The sequence below is a fragment of the Salvelinus sp. IW2-2015 genome, linkage group LG10, assembly GCF_002910315.2.
Source record: "Salvelinus sp. IW2-2015 linkage group LG10, ASM291031v2, whole genome shotgun sequence".
In the NCBI taxonomy this organism is placed as follows: domain Eukaryota; kingdom Metazoa; phylum Chordata; class Actinopteri; order Salmoniformes; family Salmonidae; genus Salvelinus; species Salvelinus sp. IW2-2015.
Window position 1 is genome coordinate 6,529,638 of NC_036850.1, and position 22,384 is coordinate 6,552,021.

At 43.5% G+C, this 22,384-nt stretch overlaps 1 protein-coding gene across 6 annotated transcripts in view; it reads left to right on the top strand.

Moving 5' to 3' along the window:
- Window positions 1-5,876: 5,876 nt before the first annotated feature.
- The window catches only part of LOC111969216 (activating molecule in BECN1-regulated autophagy protein 1B), a 101,648-nt gene continuing 85,140 nt past the window's right edge, over window positions 5,877-22,384 (top strand). For 4 of the 6 annotated variants that reach the window (XM_023995213.1, XM_023995215.1, XM_023995216.1 and 1 more), the window contains exons 1-7: window positions 5,877-6,086; window positions 6,897-7,094; window positions 7,211-7,269; window positions 7,369-7,552; window positions 18,857-19,029; window positions 19,201-19,267; window positions 19,361-20,835. In XM_023995213.1, coding sequence (XP_023850981.1) covers window positions 6,963-7,094; window positions 7,211-7,269; window positions 7,369-7,552; window positions 18,857-19,029; window positions 19,201-19,267; window positions 19,361-20,835 — 2,090 coding nt within the window. In that variant the 5' untranslated portion in view covers window positions 5,877-6,086; window positions 6,897-6,962. The remainder of the gene's footprint in view (window positions 6,087-6,896; window positions 7,095-7,210; window positions 7,270-7,368; window positions 7,553-18,856; window positions 19,030-19,200; window positions 19,268-19,360; window positions 20,836-22,384) is intronic. The other 2 variants (XM_023995214.1, XM_023995218.1) reach the window with 1 other exon arrangement.

The following is a 22,384-nucleotide window of genomic DNA, read 5'->3' on the forward strand; positions in this document are numbered from 1 at the left end:
TTCACAAACACAAACAGACCCCACAGAACCCCAGGACAGCAACACAATTAGACCCCAAAAATATAATTACTTGACACATTGGAAAGAATTTACAAAAAAACAGCAAACAAGAATGCTATTTGGCCCTTAACAGAGACTACACAATGGCAGAATACCTGACCAGCGTGACTGACCCAAAATTAAGGAAATCTTTGACCCCGAAGGCAGACCGAAGGCAGACCTGGCTCTCAAGAGAAGACATGCTATGTGCACATGGCCCACAAAATGAGGTGGAAACTGAGCTGCAATTCCTAACCTCCTGCCAAATGTATAACCATATTAGAGACACATATTTCCCTGAGATTACACAGACCCACAAAGAATTTGAAAACAAATACACTTYTGATGAACTCCCATATCTATTGGGTGAAATACAACAGTGTGCCATCACAGCAGGAAGATTTGTGACCTGTTGCCACAAAAAAAGGGCAACCAGTGAAGAACAAACACCATTGTAAATACAACCTATATTTATGTTTTTTTATTTTCCCTTTTGCACTTAAACAATTTTCACATCATTACAACACTGTATGTAGACATAATATGACAATTGAAAGGTCTTTATTCTTTTGGAAGTGTAATGTTTACTGTTATTTTTTGATTGTTTATTTCACTTTTGTTTATTATCTAGTTCACTTGCTTTGGCAATGTAAACATATGTTTCCCATGCCAATAAAGGCTGTTAAATTGAAAGTTGAAATTGAAAGACAGAGAGAGTGAGACATTGAGAGAGAGAGAAAGAAAGAGAGAGAGAGAGAGAGAGAGAGCACGCTAGAGGGAGAAATACATCGAGAGAGATAGAGATATTTATCTGTTTATTTACTTTACCTTTCATACTTCAACTACTTGCACATTGTTACAACACTGTGCATAGCCAATAATACAATACCTGAAATATCTATCATCTTTTAACACTTTTGTGAGTGTAATGTTTACTGTGATTTTTTATAGTTTTTTTCCCTTGTTTAATTTTCTTTTGTTTCTTGTTTATTTCATTTGCTTTGGCAATGTAAACATTGTTTCCCATGCCAATAAAGCCCTTTGAATTAAATTGAATTGAAAGTAAGCCCCAGTGCTCCGACTGACTCTGACAGTTGAACTTGACTATATGTTAAGATGGCGCCGAAGACGATGGCTGACGTTTTACATGCCCGTAACCAATTGTGCTATTTAGTTGTTTGTAACTTATTTTGTAACTTATTTAGTACATAATGTTTCTGCTACCGTCTCTTATGGCCGAAAATAACTTCTGGACATCGGAACTGGGATTACTCACCACAAACTGGAAGAAGCATTTACCTTTAACGAGTCTGACGAGAAAGATATACTGCTCTCCCGGGAACAGGCCCAGATCCCCGTCATTTCCATGAAGAAAAGACGGAGGAAAAGAGGATGCAAAGCAGGCTGCCTTTTGAGAATCCGTAGGCGAGCGAGTAAACTCCCACTACCATCAATTCTACTTGCTAACATGCAATCATTGGAAAATAAAATGGATGACTTACGATTATCCTACCAACGGGACATTAAGAACTGTAATATCTTATGTTTCACCGATAATATAGAGCTGGAGGGTTTTTCAATGCACCGGCAGGACAGAGAAGCTACGTCTGGTAAGACGAGGGGTGCGGGTGTGTGTCTTTTTGTCAATAACAGCTGGTGAGCAATGTCTAATATTAAAGAAGTCTCGAGGTATTGCTCGCCTGAGGTAGAATACCTTATGATAAGCTGTAAACCACACTATCTACCAAGAGAGTTCTCATCTATATTATTCGTAGCTGTCTATTTACCACCGTAGACCGATGCTGGCACTAAGACCGCACTCAACCAACTCTATAAGGCCATAAGCAAACAAGAAAATGTTCACCCAGAAGCGGCGCTCCTAGTGGCCAGGGACTTTAATGTGGACAAACTTAAATCAGTTTTGCCAGCAAATTTTTACCAGCATGTCACATGTGCAACCAGAGGGGGAAAAAAATCTCGACCACCTTTACTCCACACGCAGAGACGCATAAAAAGCTCTACCCTGCCCTCCATTTGGCAAATCTGACCATAATTCTATCCTCCTGATTCCTGCTTACAAGCAAAAACTAAAGCAGGATACCCGGGCCAGGTCGATTAGAAAGGCCTGCTCGCTGAAGTGTTTTAGGGAGCGTTTGACAGTGATGAGGGGTGGTCGCTTGACCGCAAAACCATTACGGACGCAGGCAATGAGGCAGTGATCGCTGAGATCCTGGTTGAAGACAGCAGAGGTGTATTTGGAGGGCAAGTTGGTTAGGATGATATCTATGAGGGTGCCGGTGTTTACGGATTTGGGGTTGTACCTGGTGGGTTCATAGATAATTTGTGTGAGATTGAGAGCATCAAGCTTAGATTGTAGGATGGCCGGGGTGTTAAAAGCATSTCCCAGTTTAGGTCACCTAACAGCACAAGCTCTGAAGATAGATGGGGGGGCAATCAATTCGCATATGGTGTCCAGGGCACAGCTGGGGGCAGAAGGTGGTCTATAGCAAGCGGCAATGGTAAGAGACTTGTTTCTGAAGAGGTGGATTTTTAAAAGTGGAAGCCCAAATTGTTTGGGCACAGACCTGGATAGTAAGACAGAACTCTGCAGGCTATCCCTGCAGTAGATTGCAACTCCGCCCCCTTTGGCAGTTCTATCTTGTCGGAACATTTTATAGTTAGGGATGGAAATTTCAGGGGTTTTGGTGGTCTTCCTAAGCCAGGATTCAGACATGGCTAGGACATCCGAGTTGGCAGAGTGTRCTAGGGCAGTGAATAGAACAAACTTAGGGAGGAGGCTTCTAATGTTAACATGCATGAAACCAAGGCTTTTACGGTTAGAGAAGTCAGCAAATGAGAGTACCTGTAGAATGGGAGTGGAGCTAGGCACTGCAGGGCCTGGATTAACCTCCACATCACCAGAGGAACAGAGGAGGAGTAGGATAAGGGTATGGCTAAAGGCTAAAAGAACTGTCTGTCTAGTACGTTCAGAACAGAGAGTAAAGGAGCAGATTTCTGGGCACGGTAGAATAGATTCAAGGCATAATGTACAGACAAAGGTATGGTAGGATGTGAATACAGTGGGGGTGGGCCAGATGGACCTGGCAAGGCTAGCTCCAGGCTAATTGGTTCTTGCTTCGGGACAGAGACGTTAGCCAGGAGTGGCCACTCGGATAGCAGCTAGCTAGCTGCAATGATCCAGGTGAGGATTTTTTTTTTTTAATAAAGGTTAGGAATCTGGAGATATGGGGAAAATAAGTCAGATTTGCTCTGGTTTGAGTCGCGCTGTGCAGACTGGCGAGAGTTGTCCGGGGTAAAGGTAGCTGATGGTCGCTAGCAGTGGCTAGCTGACTACTAGCTAGTAGCTAGTTAGCTGGCTAGCTTCTGTTGGGGGGTTCCGGTTCAGAGGACGGATCAGCAGGGCTCCGTGTGGTAAACCAGGCCAATTGGCAAAATAGGTATAGTGGCCAAAGAATTTGTCAGATGGGCCTCTTAAGGTAACAGTCYGATGTGCTCTAGACAGCTAGCGGGCCGTTGCTAGCAGGCTAGCGAGTGGGCATTCAGGGGGCGTCGCGACGGAGGAGTCAGTTGAAAAAACCCCTCGGCCGGAATTACATTGGTAGTCCAGTCGTGATGGGTCGGCGGTGGTCCAGGTATTGTAGCCCAAGGAGTGGGCCTCTTCGGCTTGCCGGGAGATGGGCCTAGCAGATGGGCCTAACAATGGCTAACTGACTACTAGCTAGTAGCCAGTTAGCTGGCTAGCATTTGATGGGGGTTCCGGTTCTTAAGTATAAAAAAATAGCAGATCCATACCACATTGGGTGAGGCGGGTTGCAGGAGAGTATATTGAGTCTGTAGATGGAAAGTGATATTAAAATATATTCGAAAAACGAGGAAAAACTATATTTACACGCCGACAAGACAAAACACACGTCCGACTGCTACGCCATCTTGTTAATGTATTTTAATTGAAGAGGTCAATGTACGTATATTTAAGTTATATTTATTTTAAGTTATTCATTCATGTTAAGAGAATTTTCCATTCAAGAATTTTACCATTAAAATTACATTTAGACTGTAAAAGATGGCCTTTAGCACATTTCTTATAGAGGGTATCAGTCTTGCATCAAATAGTGAATTCCACTGTATGCAGAATGTTGCATGCATGTCTGCACAGTGTTATATTTTCACAGCTCACTGTCAGTAAATATCGTACAGTAAATATTGGACTACAAGAGAGTTGCAAGCCTGCAAAGGTAGAGTTATTTAAAGCTTTGAATGGGTCGATTGGGTTCTGGAGGTGTGTGGTTACAGCAATTGCGCAGGGTTGGTGTGGCCTGTTGTGGTGGGGCCCAAAATCCCTGGCGGCGCCCCTGCATTGACCCACCCCCCTCCATTTGTTTTGTACACTGCTGCTACTTGCTGTTTATTATCTATGCATAGTCACTTCACCCCTACCTACATGTACAAATGACCTCTAACCTGTACCCCAGCATACTGACTCGGTACCCCCTGTATATAGCCTCATTATTGTTATGTTATTGTGTTACTTTTTATTATTTTTTACTTTAGTTTATTTGGTAAATATTTTCTTTACTCTTCTTGGACTGCTGGTTAAGGGCTTGTAAGTAAGCATTTCACAGTAAGGTCTACACTTGTTGTATTCGGGGGCATGTGACAAATAAAGTTTGATTTGAGATGAGTAAGACTTTCAGGCCTACCAGAGTTACTCCTATAATCTTACAATACATTGCTTATCTTTATACAAAATATTATGATCGAAAATGAACTAATTAGCCTCCTGTACATCTGTATAACAGACACAGTAGCCATCTGACATTAAAACAATGCATGTCAGTGTTGTAGGATGCCACCGGCATATTTCTATCTGTCTGGGGTTAGGCCTAAGCTTCTCTTGCTTTATATAGGCAATATTAATTTTTATTAAAATGTTAATATCATTCAGTAGACACCTAAGCCTTAGGCCTATGCATRCAATGCCCTGATACGTGTAGTGCTCAAATCTCGTGACAGCTGAATGGTGAGGCAGACAATAATTGTTTTAGGAAAGTAGCCTTAAACACATTAACAAATAGGCTATACAGTTTTGCATATGCTACACATCGAAACACAAGGAATAGTGTTTTGTCATTTGTTATAGGCTGTTTTTAACGACACGTAATTGTGGCTCATTTGGCCAATTCAAATCTTCCCTTTCATGTTGTCAGGTGCTTAAATTTCCTAAAGAAAACTTTGAAATGGCATACTGTTTTATGAAATTTTACAATATTCGAATTAAAGTCGCCAATTGGATGGAAACCTAGCAAGTGCGCCAGTCCAGCGTCACTTTGATAATGCCTGCATATCATGGTTCACCAGCAGACCCGAACATCTAAAGAATAAGTTACCAGCCAAACAAGCTTGTAAGAATTGTACGTAAACTCCTGGAGGCTGAGCATTTTTTCGTCTCTATCTATATAATTGTATATGTATTTATGTTAAAAATAGGGACCAGAATGGAAATAAGTCCGACTTTATTGTGCAATCCAGGTCACTTTTACAAATCTTTGTGTACTGTTTGGATTGAGGACCAAGATCCTATGGCCCAGACCCAGTTTGGAAAACGCTACGTTGTATAATAATGAACTTATATGTTTACATGTTTTCTGTAAAACATTTAGAAATGGCGATAAATGTAGATGAACAATACATTGCTTACTTTAAAGCAAAAGTGACCCTTTGTAAGCTAGCTATTTATTGCACTGAAAAAAGCTCCCTGTTTGACGCCCACCCAGGTTCCTGTGTTCAACTAGTAATGCCTGATGTGCTGTGGAAGATCTGGCCAGTTGGCTAATGTTTTGGAGAACATGGGCTAATAGCTAGCCTAGCTACACTGCTAGTTTGCTAACCACAGTCGGTCAACACAATATAAAAACATCGGAGAAAATAAAACATAAATATACGAGACAGTTTCAGGCGCTAGTAAAAGTCTAATATATGTAACTAGTTAAGTCGTCAATAACATCCAACCGTAGCAGTGGGAAAAGGTAGGGACGTGGTCGAGTATATCGCTAACGTTAGCTAGTTTGGCCAAATGCCTTGTTTGGGTTGGTTGTCAACGCTTGAGTTGGACAAACGCTGGCTTGTTAGCTTGCTCGTTTATTGGGTGATGGGTAGCTACAGATTGTAACGGTTGTCAACGCTAGGTATTACTTGAGTTGGACAAACGCTGGCATTTTAGCTTGCTAGTTTATTGGGAGACGGATAGCTACAGATTGTAACACAATATAATGTGATTTAACCAAATATAACTGTTAGTTACAGGCCTGGCTGTACAAAACGTCGTCAGAGAGTTTTCAACTAACAACTTTAACCTGTTATTGGCGTTACTATCTTCGTCCTCCACCATTATAATGAACCACATTTGTTGGGTTAAATCACATTATCTGGTTTTACAATCTGGAGCTAGGAGACGGGTAGTTAACTCGATTTTTAAGTTTCATGACAGCCTGTTTTCGTTGTTTCTCTGTGTTTCCGTTTTTCTGCCAGAACCCACACCACCAGTTGTTTGGTCATTAACGTTATGTTGTAATTCTGTAAAACGAACAGATTTTAATTATTCATGCCACCAATGGCAGCATTGTCATCAGCTCCTCATGGCTGTTAACAAATGACAACTGCATTGATTAGGTAACTAATAATTAAAAACAATGTTTAGCTAGTTAGCTACAAACATGGTTCTGTCATCAATAGTTGGATTTCATCATGCTATGGTAAGGTAAAGGTGTAGACTACAAGCTAGACTCCCCTTTAGACTACAAGCTCTCCACACACACTTTCATATGGCCTTTGCTTAGACCCTTTGGTGACTGAGACCAACAAACACCAGTGTGAAGGAGAGGGAGGAAGGCCTGATCTTTGAGATGACTGTCTACCCAAAGAATTCCGTGCGGATCTTATCTGCCCGGGAGCGTGGGACCCGGGGCCTTGGCTCCCAGCGCCTCCTGCAGCAGCTTGTTGAGGAGAAGACCCGGAGGATGAAATGGCAGAGTCAGGTAAGGAGCATCCTTGGTGAGGAATGGATGGCAATCATGGAAATCGTGCAATGTATCAAGTTTAACTGAGATGAGTGGTGACTTTTTATGTGCTCTTTTTGTTTTATTTTCCACAGAAAGTGGAGTTGCCGGACAGCCCTCGTTCTACCTTCCTGTTGGCTTTTAGCCCAGACAGGTCAGAATGACATCCTATAAAAAATGTGTTTAGAGGAGATAGAAAGACACCAAGACTGGAAGATTGTATGGTAACTGTTAATGTTTTCCTTTCATATAGGACCTTAATGGCCTCCACTCATGTCAACCACAACATTTATATCACAGTGATTAAGACAGGGAAGTGTGTTCACTCTCTGGTTGGCCATCGCCGCACTCCTTGGTGTCTGACCTTTCACCCTACCATCCCTGGTTTGGTGGCTTCGGGATGTCTTGATGGAGAGGTTCGCATCTGGGACCTGCATGTGAGTGGCTGTCATCTTCTCATGCAAAGGAACCCCAGGGACTACATGTGCTAACATAGACTTACTTAGATGATGACTCCGTCCTCTCTTCCGTGACCTGGAAACCGAAGTGGTTGAGGACGGTGTCAGTTAATTAGTAGGTGAACGGAGGACTTATGCTCACTTACTTGATGCACATGAGTATTCCATTCAGTGGCTAGCGCTGAAGTGTTTTAAAATCCGCCACACCCCCTTTGAATCAGCTGTTTTCTCGAAGGAGAAAAGCATGCACACATTTAATAAGRATGCAGCACTTATTTCATCTATAAAATGTCTTGAACAACTAGCTATATATGTTTTTTTTTATCACTTTACACATTTATTTTGGGATTCCACCCTGTAAATGTAATTTGCCTTATGGAGCGGAGTCTCATTTCATACAAGCTAATTTGTTTCCTCGCCTCTGCTCCTCGATTACCTTTGACATTTTTCAAAAACAGGACAGAGGAGAGTTGAGCAAAACCAATTGAGATTCTCCCTTTTTATCTGTCCCATTATGGCATCTGTAAGAGCACAGGCAGCGCCGTTGAGGCCATCTCCATTTTGAAGTAATCAATTATCTTATTTTTTTGTGTTTGAAAAATGCATACAGCTTATATTGGTRTTTTACCGCCACCTGCAGTACAGGAGTCCTGAACCAAATCTTGTCAATAATTTATTGTGGCCACAAGATGGTAGTGATACAGCTTAAAGCCATTTACAAACCAGGTAACCCAATTTGAAGAAGAAGCCAATGCTCTGATCATTGGCTGATCCCTCTCAACCATATGAATCCCCACCCGGTTGACTACTTTTAAATGGTGAAAGCCCTTTATAGCGTACCACACTATGAGTCAAAATACCCATAAAACCTAAGGTCAAACAGGGAAATGGTTCCAATAGTTTTTTCACCATTTCATTTTTCCTATAGGGGATTTTAGAAACACTTAAAATAAGGGATGTGTTTCGTGTAGGCTTACCCTGGTGTGACATTTTGATAACCGTGTAAATCTCTCTAGGACAAAGTGACTTATCAATATATTCCCCTGTATTTATCCCCCAAAATGTAATGCTAATTAGCTGCTAATGTGGCTATTATACAGAACCACAAATGCCATGATGATCTGATCTAGACTGCTGAATCGAGGCAAAGGTAAGAATCTCTGGAGTAGCTATCTAATGTTAGCAAAATGTTAAATCTAGACTTGGTTTCCTCTATCGTAATCGCTCCTCGTTCACCCCAGCTGCCAAACTAACCCTGATTCAGATGACCATCCTACCCATGCTAGATTACGGAGACATAATTTATAGATTGGCAGGTAATGGTGCTCTCGAGCGGCTTGATGTTCTTTACCATTCGGCCATCAGATTTGCCACCAATRCTCCTTGTAGGACACGTCACTGCACTCTATACTCATCTGTAAACTGGTCATCTCTGTATACCCGTCGCAAGACCCACTGATTGATGCTAGGGATGCACCGATATGACATTTTTGGCCATACCGATATCCAATATGTTCCTTGCCCAAAAGAACGACACCGATATTTTACATTTTAGCTGCCTTTTAAACATTCTAGTACATTAAATAGTTACACACACACACACATATGGACACAGAGGTCTAAGGCACTACATTTCAGTGCAAGAGGCGTCACTACAGTCCCTGGTTCGAATCCAGGCTGTATCACATCCGGCCRTGATTGGAAGTCCCATAGGGCAGCGCACAATTGGCCCAGCGTCGTCCAGGTTGGGCCAGGGTAGGCTGTCATTGTAAATAAGAATTTGTTCTTAACTGACTTGCATGGTTAAATAAAGGTTACACACACACCACACCACACCAACCAAAAAGTTATTTTGTTGTCATTTACGTATGTCCCCATTACCAGCAAAGCATAATCAAAACCTATTTCTTTCACTTACTTGCTGTGCAGTTTCGTTTTTAATTTGTTCAGCAGTTTCATTCTCAACAAGGATTTCATCATACATGTCAAGCAGTGAAGTTTCAGCTCTGTCTGTTCGTGACCTCTCTTACTCTGTGCGCACTGTCACTGTGTCCGTTTCCATCTTGTCCAGCTGTGTATATAAAATTTCACGTAAACCCTGTTTCTAGTAGTGATCCTTGTACCTAGCATCGGGCAATGGTAGCGACACAGTAAAGAGGCTCAGAGAGAATACCACAGAATCGCTTGTTCAGTCTCGAGTACTTTTGCAAGTTTTAACCCCAYGCTCTAATCGGTAGTTTTGTTGAGCAGGCATTTCAATTCCATGACAGAGGGTATAAYGTCAGCTGCAGACGCAGTTGATTAGCTTATTTCTCGAGTCAGTTGTTCCAATGAGGGAGTGTGTTCATGTTTCCAAGTTTCAAACATGTTCTCAAATGCCATTGAAATGGCAGCAGCACATTCTTGAGCATGCAATACGGCTTTCCTCAGTACGAAATCCTCATCGACCTACTGTGCTATCAGACTCAGCATGCTCAGCATGCTCATGGGGCTGACACCGCTGGTCCAAATGTCAGTCTTGACGCCTATAGCAAGTAGCGTAATGAATTCCATTATCTTGGCATTAATGGATTTCGCCTTTGAGTTGTCTCTCTCTAGTTGATGCTTATTTATAAAACCCTCTTAGGCCTCACTCCCCCCTGAGATATCTACTGCAGCCCTCATCCTCCACATACAACACCCATTCTGCCAGTCACATTCTGTTAAAGGTCCCCAAAGCACACACATCCCTGGGTCGCTCCTCTTTTCAGTTCATTGCAGCTAGCGACTGGAACGAGCTGCAACAAACATTCAAACTGGACAGTTTTATCTCAATCTCTTCATTCAAAGACTCAATCATGGACACTTACTGACAGTTGGGGCTGCTTTGYGTGATGTATTGTTGTTTCTACCTTCTTGCCCTTTGTGCTGTTGTCTGTGCCAAATAATGTTTGTACCATGTTTTGTGCTGCTACCATATTGTTGTTGTGTTGCTACCATGCTGTGTTGCTGCCTTGCTATGTTGTTGTCTTAGGTCTCTCTTTATGTAGTGTTCTCTTGTCGTGATTTGTGTGTTATCCTATATTTATAAAAAATAAATCCCAGCCCCCGTCCCCGCAGGAGACCTTTTGGTAGGCCGTCATTGTAAATAATAATTTGTTCTTAACTGACTTGCCTAGATAAATAAAGGTTAAATAAAACTTGTAAYGAATAAATTGGCAACATTTCTTTAAATTGACAATTCTGAGAACTGTCTTGTGCAAGTCTTAAGTTGTCATAATACCTGTTAGCAAAGGTGTCAGCTAGAGATCATGTGCAGGAGCTTGCAGGGATGTGTTGTTTTGCATGATGTCTACAGTGCCTTGCAAAAGTATTCATCCCCCTTGGCGGTTTTCCTATATGGTTGCATTACAACCTGTAATTGAAATAGATTTTTATTTGGATTTCATGTAATGGACATTCACAAAATGGTCCAAATTGGTGAAGCGAAAAAGAAAAATTACTTGTTTCAAAAAATTCTATAAAACGGAAAAGTGGTGCGTGCATATATATTCACCCCCTTTGCTATGAAGCCCCTAAATAAGATCTGGTGCAACCAATTACCTTCAGAAGTCACATAATTAGTTAGATTGCACACAGGTGGACTTTATTTAAGTGTCACATTATTTCAGTATATAGACACCTGTTCTGAAAGGCCCCAGAGTCTGCAACACCACTAAGCAAGGGACACCACCAGGCAAGCGGCACCATGAAGACCAAGGAGCTCTCCAAACAGGTCAGGGACAAAGTTGTGGAGAAGTACAGATCAGGGTTGGGTTATAAAAAAATATCAGAAACTTTGAACATCCCACGGAGCACTATTAAATCCATTATTAAAATATTTAAAGAATATGGCACCACAACAAACCTGCCAAGAGAGGGCTGCCCACCAAAACTCACGGACCAGGCAAGGAGGGCATTAATCAGAGAGGCAACAAAGAGACCAAAGATAACCCTGAAGGAGCTGCAAAGCTCCACAGTGGAGATTGGAGTATCTGTCCATAAGACCACTTTAAGCCGTACACTCCACAGAGCTGGGCTTTATGGAATAGTGGGCAGAAAAAAGCCATTGCTTAAAGAAAAAAATAAGCAAACACGTTTGGTGTTCGCCAAAAGGCATGTGGGAGACTCCACAAACATATAGAAGGTACTTTGGTTAGATGAGACTAAAATGTAGCTTTTTGTCCATCGAGGAAAACGCTATGTCTGGTGCAAACCTATCACCCCGAGAACACCATCCCCACAGTGAAGCATGGTGGTGGCAGCATCATGCTGTAGGGATGTTTTTCATCGGCAGGGACTGGGAAACTAGTCAGAATTGAAAGAATGATGGGTTGCGCTAAATACAGGGAAATTCTTGAGAGAAACCTGTTTCAGTCTTCCAGAGATTTGAGCCTGAGACAGAGGTTCACCTTCCAGCAGGACAATACTGCTAAAGCAACACTCGAGTGGTTTAAGGGGAAACATTTACATGTCTTGGACTGGCTCAGACCTCAATCCAATTGAGAATCTGTGGTATGACTTAAAGATTGCTGTACACCAGCGGAACCCATCCAACTGGAAGGAGCTGGAGCAGTTTTGCATGGAAGAATGGGCAAAAATCCCAGTGGCTAGATGTGCCAAGTTTATAGAGACATACCCAAGAGACGTGCAGCTGTAATTGCTGCAAAAGGTGGCTCTACAAAGTATTGACTTGGGGGGGTGAATAGTTATGCATGCTCAAGTTTTCAGTTTTTTTGTCTTGTTTGTTTGACAAGAAAAAATATTTTGCATCTTCAAAGTGGCGGGCATGTTGTGTAAATCAAATGATACAACCCCCCCCCAAAATAAATCCATTTTAGTTCCAGGTTGTAAAAATAGGAAAAATGCCAAGGGGGTGAATACTTTCGCAAGCCACTGTACTTTGATACAAATGAGCATTTTCGAATCTGAGCGTAAATGGAGCAGAATATATTGGTAAATATTACCTTGTCCGAGAAAGATTTACATGGTTATCAAAACGTCACACTAGTGTAAACCTACTCGAAACCTACTCGCCCTTTTAAGTGTTTCTAAAATCCCCTATGAGAAAAATGAATGGTGGAAAAACTATACGGGAAAAAAACGGGTTATATCTGTTAGGTTAAAATTTTTCCGAGTAAATATCTCACTGACACTAGAGAAGCTGAACCAAGTTTAACAAAGACATGTTTCCACCACTACAAGTATATACACTCCACTTTAGGCACGCCTCCTCTCCAATCCTTACATCTTATAGTTCGACAGGAAGAGGATAATAAACCGTGATTTTTCCCTTCAGGGGATCTGACCTGACCTCAACTCCTCCTTCGCCTAATCCATAGATGTCCATCCGCTTCCTCTACAGCAATCCTGTGACCTCCTCCCGTCCACCGCTCCCGTCCATCTGAGTTTACAAACTCAGAGACTTATCACACCATACACAATTTTATTTCCATCTCTCATCACACAACAAAATGACATTCTAGCTGAATCTGCTGTCTTGTTCCATGTCAGCTGGAGCGCTTTTTGTTTCTCCACTCTCTCCTTCTGGTTCCTAAGAGAGGGACAGCATAAGACTTGGAAAGCAACAAAAAGACTCACCAAACATTAACAGTATTAACAATGTGATAAGCTATGCATAATTATATGTGCATGAAAACCAAAGTCTGAGACCATGACAATTCCCACTCTCTCTTCACCTGACTCTATGCCTCCAGGATACATTTCTGCTGGATTCCACGAAAATGAAAGCCCTAAAAAGCCTCGTGCTTTCGCCCAGTCTTCCCCGTTCGGCCCCAGGTTCCGAGAGGTGTTCCCAAGTCATATCATTTTCACTTTGTTCCCCATCTCCTCCATTGCCACACCCCTACATCCTCTTAAGATAACTCGGCACTGTATATGCTTTCACATCAATGACTTCAACATGTTCTTTAGAGTACAATTACCCCAACATCTAACCTCTTTCATATGATGCATTAATCAATAAAGCAGCTAACCCAACTCAACTATGATGTTTAAAGTAGCTCCCAGACCCAACCCATCTGCATGTCTTACAGTGGAATCTAGTCTTTCTCTTTCGCTCTGCTTCCTCTGTCATGATGTCTTCAAGCTCACCCATTATGCAGCTTGACCTCACTTCACGTGAGAACAATGCACCCACCAAGGAGAGACATGACGATCTTTACCGCTGCAGGTGCTATAAGGAGTAGTGTGTGTATGGACCAGACCAACACTGTCCCAAAACCCCCGCCTGGTGCATCTTGATGTACACTCAATCTCCAGAATTCAGCCCGTGCCCTTAGTTATCTCTGCTTTCACCTGAGGATATACATAATGCAACACATTTCCTGACAACATAAACTCTCCTCTTATGGCAAGATCACTAATTTGTGACATTTGAATAACAGCCTCCCCTGTACTCCCATCGGTCTCCCAGTTACCAATCCATGTGGCACGAGTCCTCATTAACTGATATCCCAACAATGCTAACCCCTGCTTCTACTAACATGGCCCATGCCTATAACCTTCAATGAATCTGTCAAGTGTTCGCCGGCTGTTAGAAATTGGGAAAAAGATTAATGAGTTGGGACGAATATCCAACCTAACAAATCTCTGAGTCACAGGTTTCTTGAACGTTTACCATAGTGTCTGAAATGCCACCACTATCTCTTCTACTCTCACCATGATCTGGGTATGTGTAATGTTCAATTAAATCCCCATATTGTGTACAGTTAGCTCATAGGAGAGGGAGGACAGCTATCTCCTGTAACAATATACAGTCTCTGGGAATGATACACTATCATGATCAAATGTTCATTTTGTTCGATAAAGTTCATATTTATGTCCAAATACCTCCTTTTTGTTCGCGCGTTTAGTCCAGTAATCCAAAATGCAGAAGGCGCGGGCACTAAGTCCAGACGAAAAGTCAAAAAACGTTCCATTACAGTTCGTAGAAACATGTCAAACGATGTATATAATCAATCTTTAGGATGTTTTTATCATAAATCTTAAATAATATTCCAACCGGACAATTCCTTTGTCTTTAGAAATGAAAAGGAACGGAGCTCGCGCTCGTGACTGAACTAAAGGATTTCAACCAGACCACTGGTTCAAACTGCTCTTATGAGCTCCCCCTTCACAGTAGAAGCCTGAAACAACGAGACTGTTGACATCTAGTGGAAGCCTTAGGAAGTGCAATCTTACCCCATAGACACAGTATATTGGATAGGCAATCACTTGAAAAACTACAAACCTCAGATTTCCCACTTCCCGGTTGGATTTTTCTCAGGTTTACCGCCTGCCATATGAGTTCTGTTATACTCACAGACATCATTCAAACAGTTTTAGAAACGTCAGAGTGTTTTCTATCCAAATCTACTAATAATATGCATATCCTAGCCTCTGGGCCTGAGTAGCAGGCAGTTTACTCTGGGCACGCTTTTCATCCGGACGTGAAAATACTGCCCCCTACACCAGTGAGGTTAACCAGTTTGCTAAATTTTTCCCATATTCGAGCCAAATTGATAGAATGCTGGTGCGATTCTTTCAGCGTCTCCATGGCTTTATTAAAATCCTCTAGCTCCACATTACAGGGAGAATCGGGTCCGTTTGTCGCCATATCAATAATTATTATTCCCTAACCTCTCCTGACGGTGTTCAGTGTGTTTTGGATTTCTTTACTCCTGTCTATAATACACACCTTCTATTAACTATTTTCCAAGGTAGCGCTACACACTTCCCMGGATAATAATGAATTGGTCACGGCACTTAATACCTTGTATTAGAACGATACTATAGCGTCTGCGAATGTATTACTGGAGAATACGGATGACTTAATGGGTTTTTCCCGTATTGCCTCCAATATCCCTATTATTGATAACAGACATCACCAAAATTATTCACACTTGTCTTCCTATTTCCACATAATCTGCCATGGTTCACCACCCCAACAGGGCATAAAACTAACCTCTTTTTCACACACACACACTCACACCCTGCGCTCTCACGGCCACTGCGACTGGGCTTCCACCCTCTCATTACAGGTTTAGCAGGGAACCAACCCCACCAAGAATTTACCCCCTAGGACTTACCCTTTGCAGGTTCCAGCCTGCGTGGGCTTACCTTCCGGGACTCACCCTATTCTTATAGTAGTCAAATGAACAATCCCAACCAGAATTTATCCCCTAGGACTTACCCTTCAGGTACTAGCCTGCTGGAGTTTACCTTCTGGGACTTACCCTATACTGTATAGTACTAGCAGGAACCAACCTACTAGGAATTTACATTTACTTTATAGTACTAGCAGGAACCAACCTACTAGGGATTTACCATTTACTTTATAGTACTAGCAGGAACCAACCTACTAGGAATTTACCATTTACTTTATAGTACTAGCAGGAACCAACCTACTAGGAATTTACATTTACTTTATAGTACTAGCAGGAACAACCTACTAGGAATTTACATTTACTTTATAGTACTAGCAGGAACCAACCTACTAGGAGTTTACCATTTACTTTATAGTACTAGCAGGAACCAACCTACTAGGAATTTACATTTACTTTATAGTACTAGCAGGAACCAACCTACTAGGAATTTACCATTTKCTTTATAGTACTAGCAGGAACCAACCTACTAGGAATTTACCATTTACTTGATAGTACTAGCAGGAACCAACCTACTAGGAATTTACATTTACTTGATAGTACTAGCAGGAACCAACCTACTAGGAATTTACCCCCTAGGACTTACCCTACAGGTACCAGCCTGTACGAGTTGACCTTCCGGGACTTACCATCTACCATAAAGCTACGACCAGTCGTTACACAATGGGCCTACCGAATTAAACTCAGGCTCTCCCGGTCCATATTCTATAATGTTCAGCCTACGATTCTCATCTCCCCGAGATGTCAAAATGAGTGGAAACAGGTATAGGAAGTTGCCTACCTTGTTTGTTGACAGCTCTGCTCTACTGATCTGGGCTCTTTGGTTTGGCTACAAATCGTGGTGAACTCTGCTTGCAGCGCCACCTGTTAGGTTCAAATTTTTCAGAGTAAATAACTCACGGACACTAGAGAAGCTGAACCAAGTTTAATTCTTCCCAAAGGGTCGACACAGCTGTATTGAGACAAAGACATGTTTCCACCACTACCAGTATATACAGTCGTGGCCAAAAGTTTTGAGAATTACACCGATATTAATTTTCACAAAGTCTGCTGCCTCAGTTTGTATGATGGCAATTTGCATATACTCCAGAATGTTATGAAAAGTGATCAGATGAATTGCAATTAATTACAAAGTCCCTATTTTCCATGCAAATGTACTGAATCCCCCCAAAAACATTTCCACTGCATTTCAGCCCTACCGCAAGGACCAGCTGACATCATGTCAGTGATTCTCTCGTTAACACAGGTGTGAGTGTTGACGAGGACAAGGCTGGAGATCACTCTGTCATACTGATTGAGTTAGAATAACAGACTGGAAGCTTCAAAAGGAGGGTGGTGTTTGGAATCATTGTTCTTCCTCTGTCAAACATGGTTACCTGCAAGGAAACACGTGCTGTCATCATTGCTTTGCACAAAAAGGGCTTCACAGGCAAGGATATTACTGCCAGTAAGATTGCACCTAAATCAACCATTTATCGGATCATCAAGAACTTCAAGGAGAGCGGTTCAATTGTTGTGAAGAAGGCTTCAGGGCGCCCAAGAAAGTCCAGAAAGCGCCAGGACCGTCTCCTAAAGTTGATTCAGCTGCGGGATCGAGGCACCACCAGTACAGAGCTTGCTCAGGAATGGCAGCAGGCAGGTGTGAATGCATCTGCACGCACAGTGAGGCAAAGACTTTTGGAGGATGGCCTGGTGTCAAGAAGGGCAGCAAAGAAGCCAATTCTCCCGAGGAAAAACATCAGGGACAGGCTGATATTCTGCAAAAGGTACAGAGATTGGACTGCTGAGGACTGGTGTAAAGTCATTTTCTCTGATGAATCCCCTTTCCGATTGTTTGGGGCATCCGGAGAAAAGCTTGTCCGGAGAAAACAAGGTGAGTGCTACCATCAGTCCTGTGTCATGCCAACAGTAAAGCATCCTGAGACCATTCATGTGTGGGGTTGCTTCTCAGCCAAGGGAGTGGGCTCACTCACAATTTTGCCTAAGAACACAGCCATGAATAAAGAATGGTACCAACACATCCTCCGAGAGAAACTACTCCCAACCATCCAGGAACAGTTTAGTGACGAACAATGCCCTTTCCAGCATTATGGAGCACCTTCCTTGCCATAAGGCAAAAGTGATAACTAAGTGGCTCGGGGAACAAAACATTGATATTTTGGGTCCATGGCCAGGAAACTCCCCAGACCTTAATCTCATTGAGAACTTGTGGTCAATCCTCAAGAGGCGGGTGGACAAACAAAACCCCACAAATTCTGACAAACTCCAAGCATTGATTATGCAAGAATGGGCTGCCATCAGTCAGGATGAGGCCCAGAAGTTAATTGACAGCATGCCAGGGCGTATTGCAGAGGTCTTGAAAAAGAAGGGTCAACACTGCAAATATTGACTCTTTGCATCAACTTCATGTAATTGTCAATAAAAGCCTTTGACACTTATGAAATGCTTGTAATTATACTTCAGTTTTCCATAGTAACATCTGGCAAAAATATCTAAAGACACTGAAGCAGCAAACTTTGTGGAAATTAATATTTGTGTCATTCTCAAAACTTTTGGCCACGACTGTATACTCCACTTTAGGCACGCCTCCTCTCCGATCCTGACCTGTTATGGTTTGACAGGAAGAGGATAATAGGATAATAAACCATAATTTCTCCCTTCAGGGGATCTGATCTGACCTCAACCCCTCCTTCGACTAATCCACAGATGTCCATCCGCTTCYCCTATAGAAATCCTGTGACCTCCTCCCGTCCACCCAACACATTCCAAAGCCATCTGTCTTTCTACAGAGAACCATTAACCTCTGACATAAAAACCAGTCTCTTCCACTCCTTTATATACTATGCTTATGAGTATAACAATGTTCAAAGTTTACCCCGAATCCAACATATCCAACTAGAGATCTCTAACTATCTTTGTGTGGGGCGCTGGTGTAGGTGACCATGTCCTCTCTTGCATCATCACAAGTTTGACTTTTTACCAATCGATTTCCTTGAACTCTCTTAAAAGTAGTTGGATGATATGACATTCTGGGTTTTTGTGCATAATATTGACACTAATCTTCTTCTTTTGAACATTGTGTGGCCCATCTGATGCCCAGGGTGGCAGTGAGAGCTGGTTCACTGAGAGCAATGTGGCCATTGCCTCCCTGGCCTTTCACCCTACTGCCCAGCTACTTCTCATAGCAACAAACAATGAGGTTCACTTCTGGGACTGGAGTAGGAGGGAGCCATTTGCCTTGGTCAAGACTGCCAGCGAGACAGAGAGAGTCAGGTCTGACGAAAAGCTCCACCTTCCTCATCTCCCTGTCATTTCCACTGTGTTCGATTAGTTGACATGTTGAAACTTTGCTGAAATTTCTGAATTTGAAAACCGAGTCAGATATTCTCAAACTGTATTTAAAGCAAAATGGAGATGATGACACATGTGAATGCTCTGTTGCAGACTGGTGAGGTTTGACCCACTGGGTCATTACCTGTTGACCGCTATAGTGAATCCCTCTAACCAACAGGTGAGACTCTGTCTAATACTTTACGTTATATACTTTACATTAGGTCAGTTACGTCATATCAAGAACATTGTGTTCCCGTTGTGTGCTTTTCAGCAGAGTGATGATGACTCTGAGGTCCCCATGGATAGCGTGGAGATGCCCCACTTTCGCCATCGATCCTTCCTTCAGTCCCAACCGGTCCGCCGGACCCCCATTCTCCACAACTTCCTGCACATCCTGTCATCGAGGAACTCAGGCTCACAGTCTGAGGAGCAGCAGCATCCTGCACCCGCTGTCAATAGTGCTGCTGACTATCCTAGTCTTCCCTCAGGACGTTATTCCGCCCTGCGGAATCGCTCCCGACCCCCCTACCAGGGTTGTGTGCAACACCTTGGTATGGTTTGCTTCTGCAGTCGGTGCTCTGCCACCCAAGCCCCTTCACCATCTGGAGAGGACCCCTCTGACCCTGAGAGCCTGGAGACCCAGTCCTATGCCTCCACCTTCTCCTCTGCTCGCACTGAGCCCCGGCAGCCCTCTGAGCCTCGCTCCTCACACCGTCCCTCTGCCTTCAGCAGTGTGTACGGCGGTGCTAGAGGACACTCTTTACGCACTCCATCTTCAGGCCACCAGCAGCCAGGCCGGGAGGGTTCTGGGCGACTGGCGGGGGGAGACTGGATGGGTAGCATGCTCAACATGCGGCCTGAGCGTAGTGGGGGTGTTGGGGTATCTCCACCCAGGACTAGTGCATCGTCTGTCAGCCTGCTGTCTGTGCTGAGGCAGCAAGAGTGCTCCTATCAGTCGCCTGTCTACACCTCTGCCACAGAGGGAGGAAGCTTTCCCCCAGCTGTTATGAGCCCCCACACCAGTGGAAACAGCTCTGTAGATGGACCCAGCACTAGTAGTGGACACCACTCTCTTGGGGAGGGAGGGAGCAACAGCCCCACCTCTATCCGTAACGTGCTGCAGTGCAACTTGAATCGCTACTTCATGGAGTATGATCGCATGCAGGAAATGGAGCAGTCAGGTGGCGCTGGTAGAGAGAGTAGCCAAGAGCAACAGACACGGGAGATGCTCAATAATAACATAGACTCTGAGTGGCCTGTCACCCCTCATTATCATCCCCCCCACAGCAGTGATGGTGGTTCTGGTCCCTTCCGCAGCCATATGAATCGCTGCAGGGTCTGCCACAACCTGTTCACGTTTAACCAAGGTACACAGCGCTGGGAGCGCACCGGCCAGACCCCATCACAAGAGGAGGGGAGCACCTCATTGCAGCCCCCAAGCCCCAACCCTGCCTTTCACAACATGAGGCAGACTGTGCTACAGGATCCCCAGTCCTCTGACAGGAGACAGTTAGCACAGCCACAGCCCAGTGCTGATGAACCTGGAGGGGACACAGCCTTCCCTCACCGGGGAACCCCCAGCCCGCAGAGAGAACAGGCAGTGGGGTCGGTGTATAATCAGGAGACAGTCCAGTGGGAGAGGGTTTACAGACAGTCGGCCAGTCCAAGTCCAGCGGTGAATGTACCACAAGAGGCCTTAAACCAAGAAATGCCTGACGAAAGCCCTGATGACGATTACCTGAGAAGGTGAGAGAATCGGGTGTTAGGGTCTTGTTTATCTATATTTTGTGCAATTTGTTAAATGAAAAACATAATCGATGCATAGCTTTTTCCAATATACTGGAAGTAGCATGATGGCTGAACTCTGACTTTGAGGCAGTTATAGATGGAGGTGAGATGCAACATTCGACACGTCTTATAAGCTGCCAAGTCCGCCCTACCACAACACCTACACATAACCCCAAGTCACCCCATGCTTGTGACATTAGTGCAATCATACAGGCAAACTTTGCATATCTTGCTTTTTGTGCTTCATTCGAAGTTGATAAAAGGCATTTTCCAAACTTGTGCAGTCATTAGGGCTATTTTTTGGTAAGGATCTCTGACAAAGGGGCGGCAGGTAGCCTAGTGGTTAGAGCGTTGGGCCAGTAACCGGAAGGTTGCTGGATCGAATCCCCGAGCTGACAAGGTAAAAATCTGTCGTTCTGCCCCTGAGCAAGGCAGTTAACCCACTGTTCCCCGGGTGCTGAAGACGTGGATGTCGATTAAGGCAATCTCTGATTCAGAGGGGTTGGGTTAAATGCGGAAGACACATTTCAGTTGAATACATTCAGTTGCACAACGGACTAAGTATCCTCCCTTTCCTATCCCAATTAAAGTATACATTTCATTCGGTTTTGAGACGATGCTCTGCCTCCATGGCTTCCCCTTCTTGCTCATTAGCTGCTTGGCAGATGTGTCTTCTGGAGGGTTTTGTAATGCCTTCCTTGGCAGTTTGCTTTGCCTCGACTGTAGTGGGCCTTACTTGGCCTGACTGTCTGTCAACTGCCCCACTGGCTACAGTCAGTGGAATGATTAGGCTTTGACCTTCCTGACCTTGTCTTCACGACCAATCCAGTCGAAAGAAAATACATGCGGGTATTGATGTATGGTGTTGCAGAAAAAAAAGCCATCTTTCTGTCCAGTGTCTGTGTTCTTTTGCCCGTTGTAATCTTTTTATTGGTCAGTCTGAGATATGGCTTTTTCTTTGCAACTCTGCCTAGAAGGCCAGTATCTCGGAGTCACCTCTTCACTGTTGACGTTGAGACTGGTGTTTTGCGGGTACTATTTAATGAAGCTGCCAGTTGAGGACTTGTGAGACGTCTGTTTCTCAAACTAGACACTCTAATGTACTTGTCCTCTTGCTCAGTTGTGCATTGGGGCCTCCCACTCCTCTTTTTACTCTGGTTAGAGCAAGTGTGCGCTGTTCTGTGAAGGGAGTAGTACACAGCGTTGTACGAGATCTTCAGTTTCTTAGCAATTTCTCGCATGGAATAGCCTTCATTTCTCAGAACAAGAATAGACTGACGAGTTTCAGATGAAAGTTCTTTGTTTCTGGCCATTTTGAGGCTGTAATCGAACCCACAAATGCTGATGCTCCAGATACTCAACTAGTCTAAAGAAGGACAGTTTTATTGCTCATTTAATCAAAACAACGGTTTTCAGCTGTGCTAACATAATTGCAAAAGGGTTTTCTAATGATCAATTAGCCTTTTAAAATGATAAACTTGGATTAGCTAACACAACATGCCATTGG